This window comes from Phaseolus vulgaris, chromosome 10, assembly GCF_051622355.1.
Source record: "Phaseolus vulgaris cultivar YP4 chromosome 10, ASM5162235v1, whole genome shotgun sequence".
Classification (NCBI taxonomy): Eukaryota; Viridiplantae; Streptophyta; class Magnoliopsida; order Fabales; family Fabaceae; genus Phaseolus; species Phaseolus vulgaris.
In genome coordinates, this window is record NC_143507.1 from 16609919 (window position 1) to 16627003 (window position 17085).

The window sequence follows — 17085 nt, forward strand, 5'->3', positions numbered from 1 at the left end:
AGCAAAAGGCAATCATACACACTTACAAGCCTAATTACAAATGAATCTAAAAACCTATTACAATCTTCAAAGCACTCAAGCCATTTTCTTCATCAAACACACATCAAGTCTTGGTAGGGAAGAAGCTTCCTCCAGCTTCAACATCTTAGCTTCCTTACTTTCATCCATGTCTACTTTGAGTAAAAGCGTTTCTAACTCCTTAAAGTAAGCATCCACACTTAGTGTGCCTTGTTGAAACCATTGGAGCTTCAACAATAGGTCTTTCCTAAAGTGTGGTGGCACGAATCTAAGGTGTACACACTCTTTCAAATCGTTCCAAGAAACCACGGGAGGTCTCTTGTTATATCCAATGTCCATTACAATGTTATGCCACCATTTTATGGCATAATCTATGAATTCTAAAGAGGCTATTTTCACCTTTTGGTCTTCATGGACCTCATAGGCTTTAAAAATTTGTTCACATTTAGCCTCCCAATCTAAATACACATTAGGATCATTATCACCACTAAAGCTAGGTACTTTTACAAAACAAAGTTGAGGCTTTGCTTCTTGGTGATTTCTTTGTTCACGGTGATAGCTCTCTCCATGATAATGATGGTGATGCCTCCTTCTTCTATGTTCTTTTCCATGGCCGTGAGCATTGGAAGAACCTTTGGAAGAATGTCTAGGAGAATGATGTCTTCCATGGATGGAATGTGAGGATCTTTCTTGCTTTAATTCAAGTTTTGCTAATCTTTCCTCCAATTTTAGCATAACATCATCTTTGATTGCTAATCTATCTTCCAACTTTTGCATAGCTTCATCTTTGAGAGCAAGGGCTCGTTTTGCTTCTTTTTAACTCATTAAGAACATAAGCTTTATGAGTAGAATGTGGTTTGGAAGATTCAGCATTTGAATATGTATCCATTGGACAAAGAAAACAACAAACACAATAGCAAATAATATTAAGGAAAAAAACAAGGTTAGCAAATGGAACAATTATAGTGATGTACTGAAAATTAAAAGTCACTCAAGTCACTCCAAGAAAGAATACTTCCCTCAACCAATCTGCTCTTGAGGCCTTGTAACTCTCAAATGAAATATGTCAAAGCAAAAACACTCTTTCTCAAAGCCAATACACCACAAACTTAAAGAACAATAAAAGACAAGCAAGAAAAGGTGTAAGCAAGAAAGGCTATAGCAAAAGGAATACAAGATATATGACAAACTCAAATAATAGTGAAGAAAAGACAACCAAGAAAATTAAGGTACTAATTAAAAGGATGGCACACAAAAGAAACCTAAAGAAAAACACTAGAATAGATGAAGAAAACAACAAAAAACAGAACTACTGGAATTTTTATTTTTTTTATAAACTATGCGTGACTTTATAGATTTATCTGGAAATGTATAATGCAAACTGGATTATGAAATTTAAACGACAGAAAGTTCAAGATCTTATCTCAACAATGGCACTGGAATTACACAATAACAGTATGCCAATTAATTGTGATAAATTTTGCAAAATCACTGCTAGATTACCGTATTTTTTGTGCCAGAATTACACACTGGACGTATTTCATTTATCATTTTTTTGTACTTGGAATTTTAATGTACTTCTTTTTTCTAATATTTTATAACACTTGGAAGAACTCAAATCCAGAATTTCAGAAATTTCCAGTAAGCAAAGAAATTGCAATAAATCGAAACAGTCAGCCCGTTTTCAAGAAAATAGAGGAAACCTAACTAGAATGAAAAACAGAATTAAGAACATCAAAAGACATAATAGAAGTGATGTTTAAGAACTTGTATAGGTCTATTACACAAGTATGAAATCAAAACTAAAAAGAAAAAGCACCAAAGGATCAAGAAAAGAAACAAATAAAACTGTACTCAAAACAAAATCAAGAAACAAAAATTATCAACAAAAGGACTACGTAGAATTGATAACATTTTTGGAGAAACATGACTTTGACAAAACTTATAAGGACTCAAAAATCAAAATGACACAAACACAATGTAATAAGAATAAGAAAACAGCAAGAAAAAGAAAAAAAAAAAACCTAAAACAGAAAGGTAACAACAATAATGTAAAGTTCTTGAATTAAAAGTGCCAAAACAACTCAAACACACATAAGAACAAACCTAAGACTCATGATACCACATGATATGCTATCAAAAACATGATATGGATATGATATAAATATGTTATGGATTCAACAAGAGTTGGAATATGATTAGGCACTTTTTAAGAATTGGATCAATGTTCTTAACATTCAAGAACTCACCAAAACACAAGTAACCAAGCCAAACTCACATAGAAACCCATAATATGGCATATGAACCGATTAAAACAAGAGAGAACACAAATGAACCGATTAAAACACGAGGAAACACAACCAAAACCACAAGAACAGCAAACTAGAAGAAACTACCGAACAAAAACACAAAACAAGCAAATTCTACCGATTAAAATGACTAGAAAACATCAAAGACATGTTTTAGAGTTTGTTTTGGAATGGAAATGGATGAAGAAGATGAAAAGAACTAGGAAACTTATGTGATTGTAGCTCTTGGAGATGTGCACACCACTTGAAGGATGAAAGGCTTGAAGATGAGTGTAGTTGCCGCCACTTGAGAGTCCAAGAATGCACTCAAGATAAGACTAGAAGAGAAGAAGACACAAGTCTCTCTCAATTCACTCACCAATTTGGGAGAGGTTCTTTACTCAAAAATCAATTTTTTTTATTTCAAAGACCTAAGCACCCCTTTTATAATAGAGAGGGTTGGTCACAAAGTACAAGAAAAGCTTACAAGAGAAGCTTTTGAAAGGTCACCTTCTAACTCCTTCTATTCTAGCACCTAAAGGAGTGTGAAGAGACAACTTTCTAGATTTTTCCTAAAACTAGCGCCTAAAGTTCTATACAATGGAGGTGTCTTTAAGGTTTCCCTCTTTAGCACATCCTAAAGCTATTCTATATTATTTACAAATTTATACAAAAGAAACTATAAAGAGAGATATTAATTGGAGCCCATTGTTGAATGCTTGTAGTCTTCTTTTGGCTTTACGCTTGGTCCTCTCTTTATTTAATTCTTCTTTAATTTTTGAGAAGACTAGAAGGAAGAACATTAAGTGTTTGGGTGGATGGCTTCTTCCTCCATTAGTAAAATCCTCTGTTACTTGATCTCTATCACTACTAGACTCATATAGAAAACCAACAGCAAAGGTCTTCAAGCATTCCTCTTGGATTTGGAGACATTATAGCACCTTGTTCAACAACATTCACACTCATTGCGACATTCTCCCATTGTTTATTGCTCTTTCTCTCATTGGTCATTTCTCATTCCATTCATTCGGTTCATTGCCTTCGTTTTGCCTCTTCTATCTGTTGCCACCACTATCGTTGTTGCCACCACCACCGTTTCCCTTCACTCCGTGTTGGTGTTTTTAATTTCGTTTTAATATTTTCTTTATTATTTCTAATTTGTATATTTTAGTATTTATTATAATTTGTATTTATTATTAATTTATATTATGTTAATTGTTAGGTTAGAATAGAATTATTAATTTGTTAGATTGTAACTAGAGTAATATTATTTAGTATTCATAATTAATTTAATGATTTTTATTTATATTTTGTAATTATATTATAAATAATTTATTTATTTTTAATTGATATTTTTTATTATGTATAATTGTATGTATGATTAAATTTGTTAATTTTATATTACATGTATATTTATAATTCTTTGATACGTAATGGTCTTAAGTTGGGGTGTTCGACTCTCAACAATTTTTTCCTGTATGAGAAACCCTTAGTTTCCCGTTTGATATTTAATACAAGTATTTGTCTATTATTCCTCTTATTGCAATTTTTTTAAAACATTTTGCAGTGACAATAATTATATTGAGTCTTGAATTATCCAGGTGGACAATTTGAGAAGAACAATAATTTTTTATTAGTTCAGTAGTACGTAACTTGTAATTGGCATGCATATATTTTACGTAATTTTGGTTCATAGTATTTCATGTTGTTCTTCGGGTGCATATTTGGTTGTGGAGATTTTGTGTCACCACTTTCATTTCATGTCACTTGAAGACCAATGTGAAATGCTACCGAAATTTCGTTAAATATAAGGAATCTTGATTAAAGTTATGTACTATTAAATTATAATAAAAGTGAATCTTTTTGAATGAGATAAGTTCATACCTGTAATAAAAATGTGAGATTTCAAATGCATTAGTGAACACCTCAATGGCCATTACAGAACATAATGGATCGAGATTGGATTAACTCCATTCGCATAAGTGATGAGTATGAAAAAGGAGTAGAAGAATTTATACAATTTGTGCAATGTAACGCTAGTAGTAGTGGTTATGATGGAGTAAAGTTTAGGTTTCTGTGGGTTAATTTTTTGAACAGAAGGAGATTGGATGTTAACAAAATTAGGGAGCACCTTCTGTGTTATGGGTTTCTATGATCTTATACAACTTGAACATTGCATGGTGAATTATTAAATTTACCAAGTGTTTCGGTATCCGAAGAATATGTTCAGTTCGCCATGGATGATGTAGTACATGATGATCAATTGGAGGACAAGATTCGTGATGTTTGAGCTGAGTATTTTGTAGAAGTGCATGGATATGAAAGTATGTCAAGCGATTCGGAGACTCCATTCTTTCTTGGATCAACTAACTTCACACGGTTGTCGGTGGTGTTAAGATTGATGAATTTGAAGGTAATAAATAGATGGATTGATAAAAGATCCACGAAATTGCTTCAGTTGTTGAAGGATATGATTCCAGAGGGAAATACTCTACCTATTCGTAATCATGAGGCCCAAAAGATTCTTTGTCTGATGGGTATGAAGTATAAAAGATACATGCATGTCCTAATGATTGTATATTATATAGGAAGGATTTTGAGATATGTGTGCTTTAATTTTGAATGAAATGAATGGATGATTATAACTTTATACATTATTTTATTTTATTATGAAAAAGTGGTGGTTAAATTTTATAATTGTATAAAACAGATTATAAAAAGGATTATAAAAAAGTGGTGGTTAAATTTTATTTATTCAGAATTAAAATTATGCCAGTTAAAAACGCCACTACTTACGTATATTATAGCGCTAGAATCTTCTTCAATAAATGTAAATTGAGATAGTTATAACTAACACTACTTACATATAAAAACTGTCACTACTTACACTATGTTTAAAGTAGCGGGTGTTGTGGCGGGTAGCGTAAAACCGCCACATTAAACTTTGTGGCGGGCATTAAGCATATATTGTGGCGGTTATAAACGCTAGTTTATACGAAAATAACCGCCACAATATACATTTTTTTTATTGCTTGAAGTCACCCAGAACCGCCGCAGTCTATGCGGAAGAGGTCCAACAGGTGGAGACTTTAGAGGGTGGAAGAAGAGAGCATCAATCATTAACGCAAGAAACACTGAAGGTGCCTAAGGTAAGCGCCTATGGCTTGTTGGGAGAGGAATTGCTGGACATCTGTCAGGTCGACGTAGGCAAAACCTGGATGACACCATATCGGAGTTACCTTGCTGATGGAATGCTCCCAGCAGAGACCGTGGAGGCCAAGGTGACTAAGAAGAACTCAGGGAGGTATACCGTGGCAGATGGGAAGTTGTTTAGACATGGCTACACACACGCTATCCTCACATGCGTGAGTGGGGATCAGTGTATGCGCATCATGGCAGAGCTCCATGAAGGCATCTGTAGGAGTCATGTTGAGGGACGAGCTCTCTCCCTGAATGCTGTTTGGGCGGGGTATTATTGGCCGACCATGAGGGAAGATTGCATGAAGTACGCACAACGTTGCAATCAATGTCAGAAGCATGTTGATTGGCATCATGCACCCCCAGAGGAGTCGCGGTCCATACATAGCCCTTGACCTTTCCACACATGGGGAATAGACATCTTGGGATTTTTCCCACTAGCGATTCGTCAAATGAAGTACCTAGTGGTGGTCATTGAGTACTTTACCAAGTGGGTAGAAGCTGAACCCGTGGCACAGATAACTGCCCACAAGGTTCAGCACTTCGTGTGGAAGAACATTATCTGTCGTTTTTGGATTCCAAAATGTTTGGTGTCTGACAACGACACCCAGTTCGCAAACTAGCAGCTAGGTAAGCTGTGTCAAGCAGGTTTTCGCCTCGGTAGAGCACCCTTAGACAAACAGACAGGTTGATTCTGCCAACAGAGTCTTGTTCAGAGGCTGAAGAGGAGGTTGGAGAAGGCTAAAGGGACCTGGGATGATGAGGTACCCCGAATCTTGTGGGCCTACCACACCACTCCACAATCCACCACGAAGGAAACACCCTTCAGCCTGGTGTATGGAACAGACGCCATGATCCCTGTGGAGATCCAGGAGAGCTCACCGCGGTTCCAGAACTTAGTGATAGAAAATTCTAACAAAGAGAGGAAGGTGAAGGGTAGAGCAGAAACAAAGGTCCAAGCTTAGACCCGACAGTTCCAAGCTGCCGACCTGGTGATGCGGAAAGCTCACCCCTACCAGTTGGATAACAAGTTGTCTCCCAAGTGGACCGACTCATTCTGCATGGTAGAGGCACTCAGAAACGGAGTATACGGATTGAGACTCTGGAGGGGGGAGTATACTTGGCGTGTAAGCCAACACCCAAGTCAGATACTCCAAGTAATAAAAATTGTTCAAAAGTAGACTTGGCATGTAAGCCAAGTCAGATTCTCCGACTGAAAGGCCTTAATAGAGTAGACATGGTGTGTGAGATGACACCCAGATCAGACATTCTAAAGGCCAACAAGTTATGAAAAAAAAATATCTATAATTGGATATCAGAAAGGGCGACCTTTGCTCAGTAAGACTATGAGCTCAGGTGCCTCGAAACATAGTTAGGCATAACTAAGGTTGATTGACTTAAGTTAGGGAAAGATGATTTGGCTTGCTAAGATTTTAAGCCCAGACACTCGAAAGCATACACTATGAGGCAGTACGCTCTATGCTTAGTAGGATTCTGAGTCCAGAGGGTACTAAACCAACAATACCTAAAAGTACATAGCTAAAGGTATAGAGAGCGACCCACCTTGGCATTAGTAGAACCACCCATGCTCGGGCGTTATGTGAAAAAGAACCAACCATGTGGTAGCAAAGCACCACATAGGTGTTAGGAGTAGACTTGGTGTGTAAGCCAACACTCAGGTTAGATACTCTAAATAACGAAAACTATCAAAGAGTAGACTTGGAAGGTGGACCAACACTCAAGTTGAAGGGTGTCTCTCTGGTGGTGGACTTGGGAGTGGTGTGGTAAGCCCACACAATTCTAGGAACTTCCTCTGCCCAAGTTCCTTTGGCCTTCTCGAGCCTCCTCTTCAGACCTCTGAGCAGGACTCTGTTGGCAGACTCGACCTGCCCATTCGTCTGGGGTGCTCGACTGATGCGAACACCTGCTTTATTCCAACTTCTGAGAATAACTTGCCCAGCTGTTGACTTGCAAACTGTGTGCCATTGTAAGACGTCAAACGCTTCGGCACCCTAAAGCGGCACACTATATTCTTCCACACGAAGTGCGTGATCTTGTGGGTTGTGATCTACGCTATTGGCTCAGCCTTGATCCACTTTGTGAAGTACTCCATGGCGACCATGAGGTACTTCATCTGCCTTATCGCCAGAGGAAAAGGTCCCAGGATGTCGATCCCCCATGTATGAAATGGCCAAGAGTTGTAAATCGACCTGAGCTCCTCTAGCGGTGCCTTGTGCCAGTCAGCGTGTTGTTGACACTTCTTGCACTGTTGTGCATACCTTGTGCAGTCTTCCCTTACGGTCGGCCAATAATATCCCGCACGAATGGCCTTCGATGGTAGAGATCCTCCACCGATGTGACTCCCACATATCCCTTCGTGGAGTTCTGCCATTATACGTGCGCATTGGTCTCCCCTTACACATACCAAAATTGGGTGGGTGAACCCATGTTTGAACAACTCTCCGTCACTGTGAGTGTACTTGGAAGAATTTTTCTTGATTTTCCTGGCCTCTGCGGATTCCAATGGGAGTATCCCATAAGCCAGGTAGCGCTTGTAGGGCGTTATCCAGGTTTCTCCTCCTTCGACCAAGCAAACCTGCATTGCTTCGTCCCCCAAGACTGGATACATGCTTTGTTGAACCAAGTGGTGTTCAAGCTTTGAAGAATCCAAACCCTTTGAAGGATGTTGAAGCCTTGGTTGTGCTTGCTGTTGTTGTGCTGGTTTAGTCTAGTTCTGGGGTAGTTTGAGTGTTGTAATCCACCCCTTGATCGAATGTAAAGCATATACATTCTCAATCTTTGTGAAAGTAAAATGTTTTCAAACTAAGTTAAAACAACCGATTGTTTTGTCGAAACAACCGATTGTTTATACTTAGATGTTTTGAGAAAAGATTTGAAAACTGTTTTTCAAATGGTAAAGCTGTTAAAACCAAAACAACCAATTGATTCGAGGAAACAACCGATTGTTTGCTTTGGGACCATAACAAAAAAACTGTTTTATCTTTGACTGAGCTTTAAATGATTTAACTGCTTACGTTCCAGTCATTAAATGCTCTGACCAATCTTTTAATGCAATTTAAGAGTTTGTTGAGATTTGATAACAAACTACATCTTTGAATAAATTCAGAAAAACAGATTTGAGAATTAATCTTTGACAAGTATTTTGCTAAGAGTTTTTGAGTTTTTCAAAGAGCTGAGATTGCTGAAAGTTTGTGATTGATCAAAGTGTGTGGAATAGGATTCTGCTTGTATTGATTTCAGATTATCTTCTGTAACAAGTGTAATCCTTAAACTCTGTGAAACAAGTTTCGTTTCTGTGGTTGTTGAGATTGGCTGTGTGTTCTTGAGGGGATCAAGATCAACAATCTTAGTGTTGGTGTGTTGGCCAAGAAGCGTGTGTGTCTTGAGGTGTTCAAGGTCACTTTCTTGGTTGTGGTGTAAGTGATCAAGTTGTGATTGCTTAGTGGATTTCCTCAGAGGGTTTCTAAAAAGACTGGATGTAGCTCTGGTTTTGGAGTGAACCAGTATAAACATCTGTGTGCATTCTCTCTATCCCTAACTCTTTAAATTCAGTTTTGATATTTTTTAACTGGTATAAACAACCGATTGTTTTGGTAAAACAACCGATTGTTTTTACTAGTGTTGTGCTGTTTGCTTTATGTTTTGAAAAACTGATTTCTTAATCAAGGTTTTCTCGAAGTAATTTCATTCAAGGCCGAATAGATTGCGAAAACTCTCTTTAAACAATTCACCCCCCCTCTAGTTTAAAGTCATATATTCTAACAATTGGCATCAAGAGCTTGGTTCTTGAAAGTTATTCAAGTTGATCCAAAAAAAAAAATTCTATGGCTGGAAAACTATCTTTTGAGGAAGGTGGTTCAATCTACAAACCACCTTTATTTTGTGGATTGAATTATAAATATTGGGAACCAAGAATGAAAATCTTTATGGAATCTATTGATCAAGGAATTTGGGATTCAATTGAGAATGGTCCTTACATTCCAAAGTTTAAAAAGAATGGTTCTTTCATTGCAAAACCTTGGTCTCAATGGACCAATGATGAATGTAAGATGGCCAAGCTTAATTGTATTGCTTAAAACATAATAGCTTCTGCACTAGATACTAATGAATTTTTCAGGATATCAAAATGCAAAACTGCTAAGGATATGTGGGACACACTCAAGGCTGCTCATGGACACAATTAACCAAAGGAGGCAATGACAAAGAGTCAAGCAAGAAGGAAAAAAAGGCAAAATAAGAAAAGCCTCAACATTTGCTTCATGGCCAGAAAGGAGGATGACTCAAGTAGTGTAAGTTCATCAAACTCCTCAAACTCTGAAAATTATGGTCAATTGCTTCAAGCCTTTCAAGAAACACATGAAGAAGCCAACCGATTGGCTCTCTTGAACAATCGGTTAAAAGAAAAGAACAACTGGCTTGAAAACAAAGTAAAGACACTGGAAGAGGAATTAGAAAATTCAAAAACAGATTTTGAAAATCTTGAAATCATTTACAAAAACTCCTCTTGCAAGTGTGATACTCTAGTTTGTGAAAATTGAGAAAATCTTGAAAAGAAGGTCCACTATCTTGTTAAAACTGTGGATAAGCTTTCTAAAGGCCAATCCAACTTTGAGAGTGTTCTAGCATCTCAAAATTGTGTTTTTGGAAAAGCTGGATTGGGTTTTAATCCACAAAACAAACAAGATAGATTTTCAAAATCATTTTCGAAAATGCCAGAAAAACAATCGATTGGCCCATCGAAACAACCGATTGTTACATGCTTCTATTGCATGAAAAGAGGCCATTTTGTGAGGTTCTGTAAAATTAGAAAATATGTTGTTCCTAAAGGTCTTATGAAGTGGATTCCTAAGAGTAGTAAAGCTTTAATTGATGAGTGTAAACCAAATGGACCCACATTCATAAGGGGACCAAATCTTTGTACTTGAAAATCTTTTTTATAGGAAATCTTGGAGGAGAGCAAGCAACTGTGGTACTTGGATAGTGGATGCTCCAAGCACATGACAGGGAACAAATCAAAGATCTTGAGCATCTCCTTTAAGCAATAGGGTCATGTCACCTATGGAGACAACAACAAAGGAAGGATTCTTGGGAGAGGATCCATAGGAGACAAAGACATCTTGGTAATTCATGATGTGCTTTATGTAGAAGGCCTAAAGCATAATCTGCTGAGCATTAGCCAAATTTGTGACAAGGGATATCAAGTGATGTTCAAGGCAAACACATGTGAAATTTGTCTACCCAACACCAAAGAGGTAATGTTGGTAGGTAAGAGAGTTAATAATGTGTATCTTCTAGATATCTCTTCACCATGTTCAATTGGATGTCTTCTATCCAAGCAAGATGAATCTTGGCTTTGGCATAGAAGAATTGCTCATATTCACATGAATCACTTGAACAAGCTAATTTCAAAGGATCTTGTGATTGGGCTGCCAAAACTAAAGTTTGAGAGGGATCACATTTGTGAAGCATGCCAAAAGGGGAAACCAGTGATAATTTCTTTCAAAATTTAAAATGTTGTTTCATCCTTGAAACCTCTTGAACTTCTTCACATGGATCTCTTTGGACCCTCAAGAACTATGAGTCTTGGTGGAAATTATAATGCTCTTGTTATTGTTGATGACTTTTCTAGGTACACTTGGACTCTTTTCTTGGAATCAAAGAGTGATGCCTTTTCTGCTTTTAAGAAGTTAGCAAGAAGGTTGCAGAACACAAAGAACAACAACATAGGTTCTATTAGAAGTGATCATGGAGGAGAATTTCAGAATGAGAAGTTCAGCAAATTCTGTGAGAAGATGGGGATTCTGCACAACTTCTCTGCTCCAATAACACCACAACAGAATGGAGTAATAGAGAGAAAGAACAGGTCTCTTGAAGAGCTAGCAAGGACAATGCTTAGTGAATCATCACTTCCTAAGTACTTTTGGGCAGACGCAGTGAGCACCTCATGTTATGTGATGAATAGGGTAAGGCCTATTTTGAAGAAAACTCCATATGAACTCTTCAATGGAAGGAAGCCTAACATCAGTCATCTCAAAGTCTTTGACTGCAGCTGTTTCGTTCTCAACAATGGAAAGAAAAACTTGGGAAAGTTTGACGAGAAAGCGGACCTTGGTATCTTCATAGGGTATTCACTCACAAGTCATGCATATAGAGTCTACAACAAGAGGTTGATGATTGTAGAAGAATCAGTTCACGTTGTCTTTGATAAGGTAGATCGCAGAATCAATCAAATCCCAAAGACCAGTGCTGAAGAAGATGAACAGAGCATCAGTTTGGAGAAGCTAGAAATCTGTGTAGAAAAACAACCTGTTGATTCACAGAAACAACCGATTGAAATTCTGCAACAGAGTGAGCTGCCCAAGGAGTGGAGGATTCCTAGAGATCTGTCAGTGGATAACATCATAGGGCAGATAAAGGAAGGTGTCTGCACACGTACTCCATCTCAAACTTCTTCAGGCACACAACTTTTGTCTCTCAAATTGAACCAAAGTCAATTGAGGAAGCTCTCAAGGATGAGAAGTGGGTTGAAGCTATGCATGAAGAGTTGAATCAGTTTGCAAGGAATGAGGTATGGTTTCTTGTCCCTAAAACTAATGAAATGAATATTATTGGTTCGAAATGGGTTTTCAGGAACAAGCTAGATGAGGATGGTGTGATCACAAGGAACAAAGCAAGGCTAGTTGTCAAAGGCTACAATCAAGAAGAGGGCATAGATTATGGTGAGACCTTTGCTCTTGTTGCTAGATTGGAGGCTGTGAGGATGCTGCTGGCTTTTGCATGTATGAGTGGTTTTAAACTCTTCCAAATGGATGTCAAGAGTGCCTTCTTGAATGGCTACATCAATGAGGAAGTCTATGTAGATCAACCACCGGGCTTTGAAGATCATAAGTATCCTAACCATGTCTTCAAGTTGAAGAAAGCTTTGTATGGACTGAAGCAAGCTCTAAGACAGTGGTATGAGAGGCTTAGCAACGTCCTTCTATCTCATGGATATGAAAGGGGAATGGTAGACAAGACTCTCTTCATCAAGAAGTCAAATGCAGAAATAATTCTTATGCAAATCTATGTTGATGATATCATCTTTGGTGCTACACAAGATAGTTTGTGTGAAGAATTTGTGGCTGCAATGAAAGGTGAGTTTGAAATGTCTATGATGGGAGAATTGTCTTTCTTTCTTGGATTGCAGGTTAAGCAAACAAAGGATGGGATCTTCTTAAGTCAATCAAAGTATTGCAAGGGGATTCTCAAGAAATTTGAAATTGAGAGTTGCAAAGAAGCAAGCACTTCAATGCCATCAAGCTGTTACATGGATGCGGATGCTGCTGGAAAGAGTGTAGATCAAACAAAATACAGAGGATTGATTGGATCTTTGCTTTATCTAACAGCTAGTAGGCCAGACATCATGTTTGCGGTGTGTCTATGTGCAAGATATCAAGCAAATCCTAAAGAGTCACACTTCAAAGCTGCAAAAAGAATTCTGAAATATCTCAAAGGAACATCATCTGTTGGATTATGGTATCCTTCTCACTCTCAAATTCATTTAATTGGTTATTCAGATTTTAACTTTGCAGGTTGCAAGCTAGATAGAAAGAGCACAAGTGGAACTTGCCACCTTCTTGGCTCAAGCCTAATCTCATGGCATAGCAAGAAGCAAGGTTCTTGAATACATTGCTGCTGGAAACTGTTGTGCACAGATTCTGTGGCTAAAACAACAACTTGCAGACTTTGGATTACAAATCAGCAAGGTTCCTTTGATGTGTGATAACACAAGTGCCATCAATCTTACCAAAAATCAGATTCAGCACTCAAGGACCAAACATATTGAGATAAGGCATCATTTCATCAGGGATCATGTAAACAAAGGGAACTATGAAGTGAAGTTTGTGGAGACCAAACTGTAGTTAGCTGACATCTTCACGAAGCCATTACCAAAAGAGAGGTTTTTCTTCCTTTGAAATGAGTTAGGTATTCTTGATCTTAATAATCTCTCCTAAATCTGTTTTGATAAATGCTAAAGTCTATTTGTGAAGACAAATAGGGGGAGAATTAATTGGTTCTTGTATATCTTTATCTGATACTGTATAAACTGTTAAATCTCTGATTTAAAGCTGTTTTCTGCTGCTGCTGATAAAAACAACCGATTGTTTCGTGTAAACAACCGATTGTTTATCATGTTTTATGCTTTGAATACATAAAAATCTAACCTGCTGCTGTAAGAAGCATTGGATAGTATAAATGCTATTTTTACAGGTACTGCTTCAGATTCAATCAGATCAAACACAAGCATCAGGGATTTGTCTTCATCAAATATGGGGAGATTGTTGAACCAAGTGGTGTTCAAGCTTTGAAGAATCCAAACCCTTTGAAGGATGTTGAAGCCTTGGCTGTGCTTGTCGTTGCTGTGCTGGTTTAGTCTAGTTCTGGGGTAGTTTGAGTGTTGTAATCCACCCCTTGATCGAATCTAAAGCATAGGCAATCTCAATCTTTGTGAAAGTAAAATGTTTTCAAACTAAGTTAAAACAACCGATTGTTTTGTCGAAACAACCGATTGTTTATACTTAGATGTTTTGAGAAAAGATTGAAAACTGTTTTTCAAATGGTTAATCGAGGAAACAACCAATTGTTTGTTTTGGGACCATAACAAAAAAATTGTTTTATCTTTGACTGAGCTTTAAATGATTTAACTGCTTACGCTCCAGTCATTAAATGCTTTGACCAATCTTTTAATGCAATTTAAGAGTTTTTTAAAATTTGATAACAAACAACATCTTTGAATAAATTCAGAAAAACAGATTTGAGTAACAATCTTTTACAAGATTTTAAAAAGAGTTTTTTGAGTTTTTCAAAGAGCTGAGGTTGCTTAGAGTTTGTGATTGATCAAAGTGTGTGGAATAGGATTCTGCTTGTATTGATTTCAGATTATCTTCTGTAACAAGTGTAATCCTTGTACTCTGTAAAACAAGTTTCGTTTCTGTGTTTGCTGAGATTGGTTGTGTGTTCTTGAGGGGATCAAGATCAACAATCTTAGTGTTGGTGTGTTGGCCAAGAAGAGTGTGTGTCTTGAGGTGTTCAAGGTCACTTTCTTGGTTGTGGTGTAAGTGATCAAGTTGTGATTGCTTAGTGGATTTCCTAAGGGTTTCTGAGAAGACTGGATGTAGCTCTGGATTTGGAGTGAACCAGTATAAACATCTGTGTGCAATCTCTCTATCCCTAACTCTTTAAATTCAGTTTTGTTTGTTGTTTGCTGGTATAAACAACCGATTGTTTCTGTGAAACACCCGATTGTTTTTCTGGTACTGCTTCTTTTTATTGCTGTTTTGGCAAACTGAATTTCTTATCAATTGTTTCTTGAGATAATTTCATTCTTGTTTTAAAAGTTAGCGAAAACCCTATTTAAACAATTCACCCCCCTCTAGTTTAAAGCCATCCATTTTAACAAATGATCCCTTCAGAATCTGGACATACCCTAGGTAGGCAGCCATCTGAGGATCCTTTGGCCTGGTATTCACCAGTCACCTGGCCTGTGTTAATAGGGAATCACTCTTTGCTAACATGCTCTGTGCTCCCATCTCCTTCACCAATAACATGCCTGCAATGAGGGCTTCGTACTCCGCCAGATTATTACTGGTCTTGAAGGCGAACCGTAAGACCTGCTCGATCAATAGCCCGTTCGGCCCCTCCAAGATGACGCCTGCCCCGCTACCTTGTTGGTTAGAGGACCCGTCTATAGAGAGCACCCACCGGAAGTTGGCTTCCTCTTGGTGTGCATCTGCCAAGGAGAGCTCTACCACGAAATCTGCGTAAACTTGGCCTTTAATAGGACCTTGGGGCTCGTACTGGACATCAAACTCTAAGAGTTCCACTGCCCATTGTACCATCCTTCCCGCCACATCCGGTTTTTGCAAGACCTTGCAGATAGGCAGGTTTGTCATCACCACCACTATAAAACTTTGGAAATAATGGCGAAGTCTCCTCGCCGAGAACACCACTGCCAAGGCCGCCTTCTCTGGGGCCTGGTACCTCACCTCAGGCCCTTGCAATACTTTACTCACAAAGTATATAGGCTTTTGAACTTGGTTCTGCTCCTGCACGAGGACCGAACTGATTGCTCGCTCCGTCACAGTGAAGTACAGGCGGAGCGGAGTACCTAGTTGTGGTTTGCACAACACTAAAGGACTGTGCTTTCAGCTTGAGGAACGCCTCTTCGCACTCCCTGGTCCAAATGAACCTGCTGTTCCTCCTTAGACACTAGAAGTAAGGGTGACCCTTGTCTCCTCCAGCTGATACAAATCTGGACAGAGCGGCCATCCGCCCTGTTAACTATTGCACCTCCTTTACTGAGATTGGGCTTCTCATTGCAAGGATTGCAACGCACTTCTCAGGGTTCGCCTCTATCCCACGCTCGGTGAGAAGGAAACCCAAGAACTTACCCGCTTCCACCCTGAACACGCACTTCTCGGGGTTCAGCTTCAGTCTGTACTTGGCTATTGGGGTAAATAGCTCTTCTAAGTCAACCACATGTTGATCTTTCACCTGCGAGGTCACCACCATGTCGTCTATGTAGGCCTGCACGTTTCGCCCTATCATGGGCGCTAGCACTCAGTCCATCAGCCTCTGGTAAGTGGCACTTGCGTTCTTGAGCCCGAAGGGCATCACGGTGTAGCAGTAACAAGACAACTCTATCATGAACGCTGTCTTGCACTCGTCCCTAGGGTGCATCTTAGAAGCTGAGCATCTTACAGCCCGAGGCACTGTCTACCAAGGCGTCAATGCTTGGTAGAGGATAGAAGTCCTTTGGGCATGCTTTGTTGAGGTCGGTGATGTCAACGCTATCCTCCACTTCCCGTTGTCCTTCTTCACCAAAACCACATTGGCCAACCACTCAGGGTACTGGATCTCTCTTATGTGGTCGTCGCTCAACAACTTTTTTGTCTCTTTTTTAATGATATGTCGCCTCTCTTTGTTGAACTTCCTTCTTCGCTGGTGAATAGGCCTGACCTTGGGGTCCATGGTGAGGCGGTGGCACAAGAAGTCTGAGTCTATGCCTGGCATGTTTGAAGCGGACCATGCAAAGGCATCCAGATGTCGTGTTATGACCTCAGCGATCTAGTCCTATGCTGCTTGGCCTAGTGACTTGCCAAGCTTAAACGTCCTACCTCCAATTTCCCTCTCCATGACCTCTTCGGCTGGTTCAGGTCGCCTCTCTCAGGCGATCTCTGCTCGGGCTATCTCTAATGGGGCAACCCCTTCTTCACTTGGCGCCCTGGTGGTAACCATGAACACCCCCCTCTTCGTCTTGAGGCTGTTCTTGTAACATCTCTTAGCCTCCTTCTGATCTAACTTGATGGTAATCACCTTCCCCCCAAGTCAGGCAGCTTCATCTTCATGTGCCTTGTCGACGATACCGCCCTTAATCTGTTTAGCGTAGGTCTACCTAGCAGTACGTTATATGTAGAGGGGGCGTTGACGACGAGGTACCTGATGTTCTCTGCACGGGACGCGACACCGTCTGTGAAGGTGGTCCTCAGCTCTAGGTGCCCACGCACCTCCACCTGGTCTC

At 39.1% G+C, this 17085-nt stretch overlaps 1 protein-coding gene across 1 annotated transcript; it reads left to right on the forward strand.

Annotated features, from left to right (window-relative positions):
- Nucleotides 1-4542: 4542 nt before the first annotated feature.
- On the forward strand, nt 4543-5899 carry LOC137817845 (uncharacterized). Its single transcript, XM_068621071.1, has 2 exons — nt 4543-4590; nt 5345-5899. The coding sequence occupies exons 1-2, from the start codon at nt 4543-4545 to the stop codon at nt 5897-5899; spliced, it is 603 nt and encodes a 200-aa protein (XP_068477172.1).
- The last annotated feature ends 11186 nt before the right edge of the window (nt 5900-17085 follow it).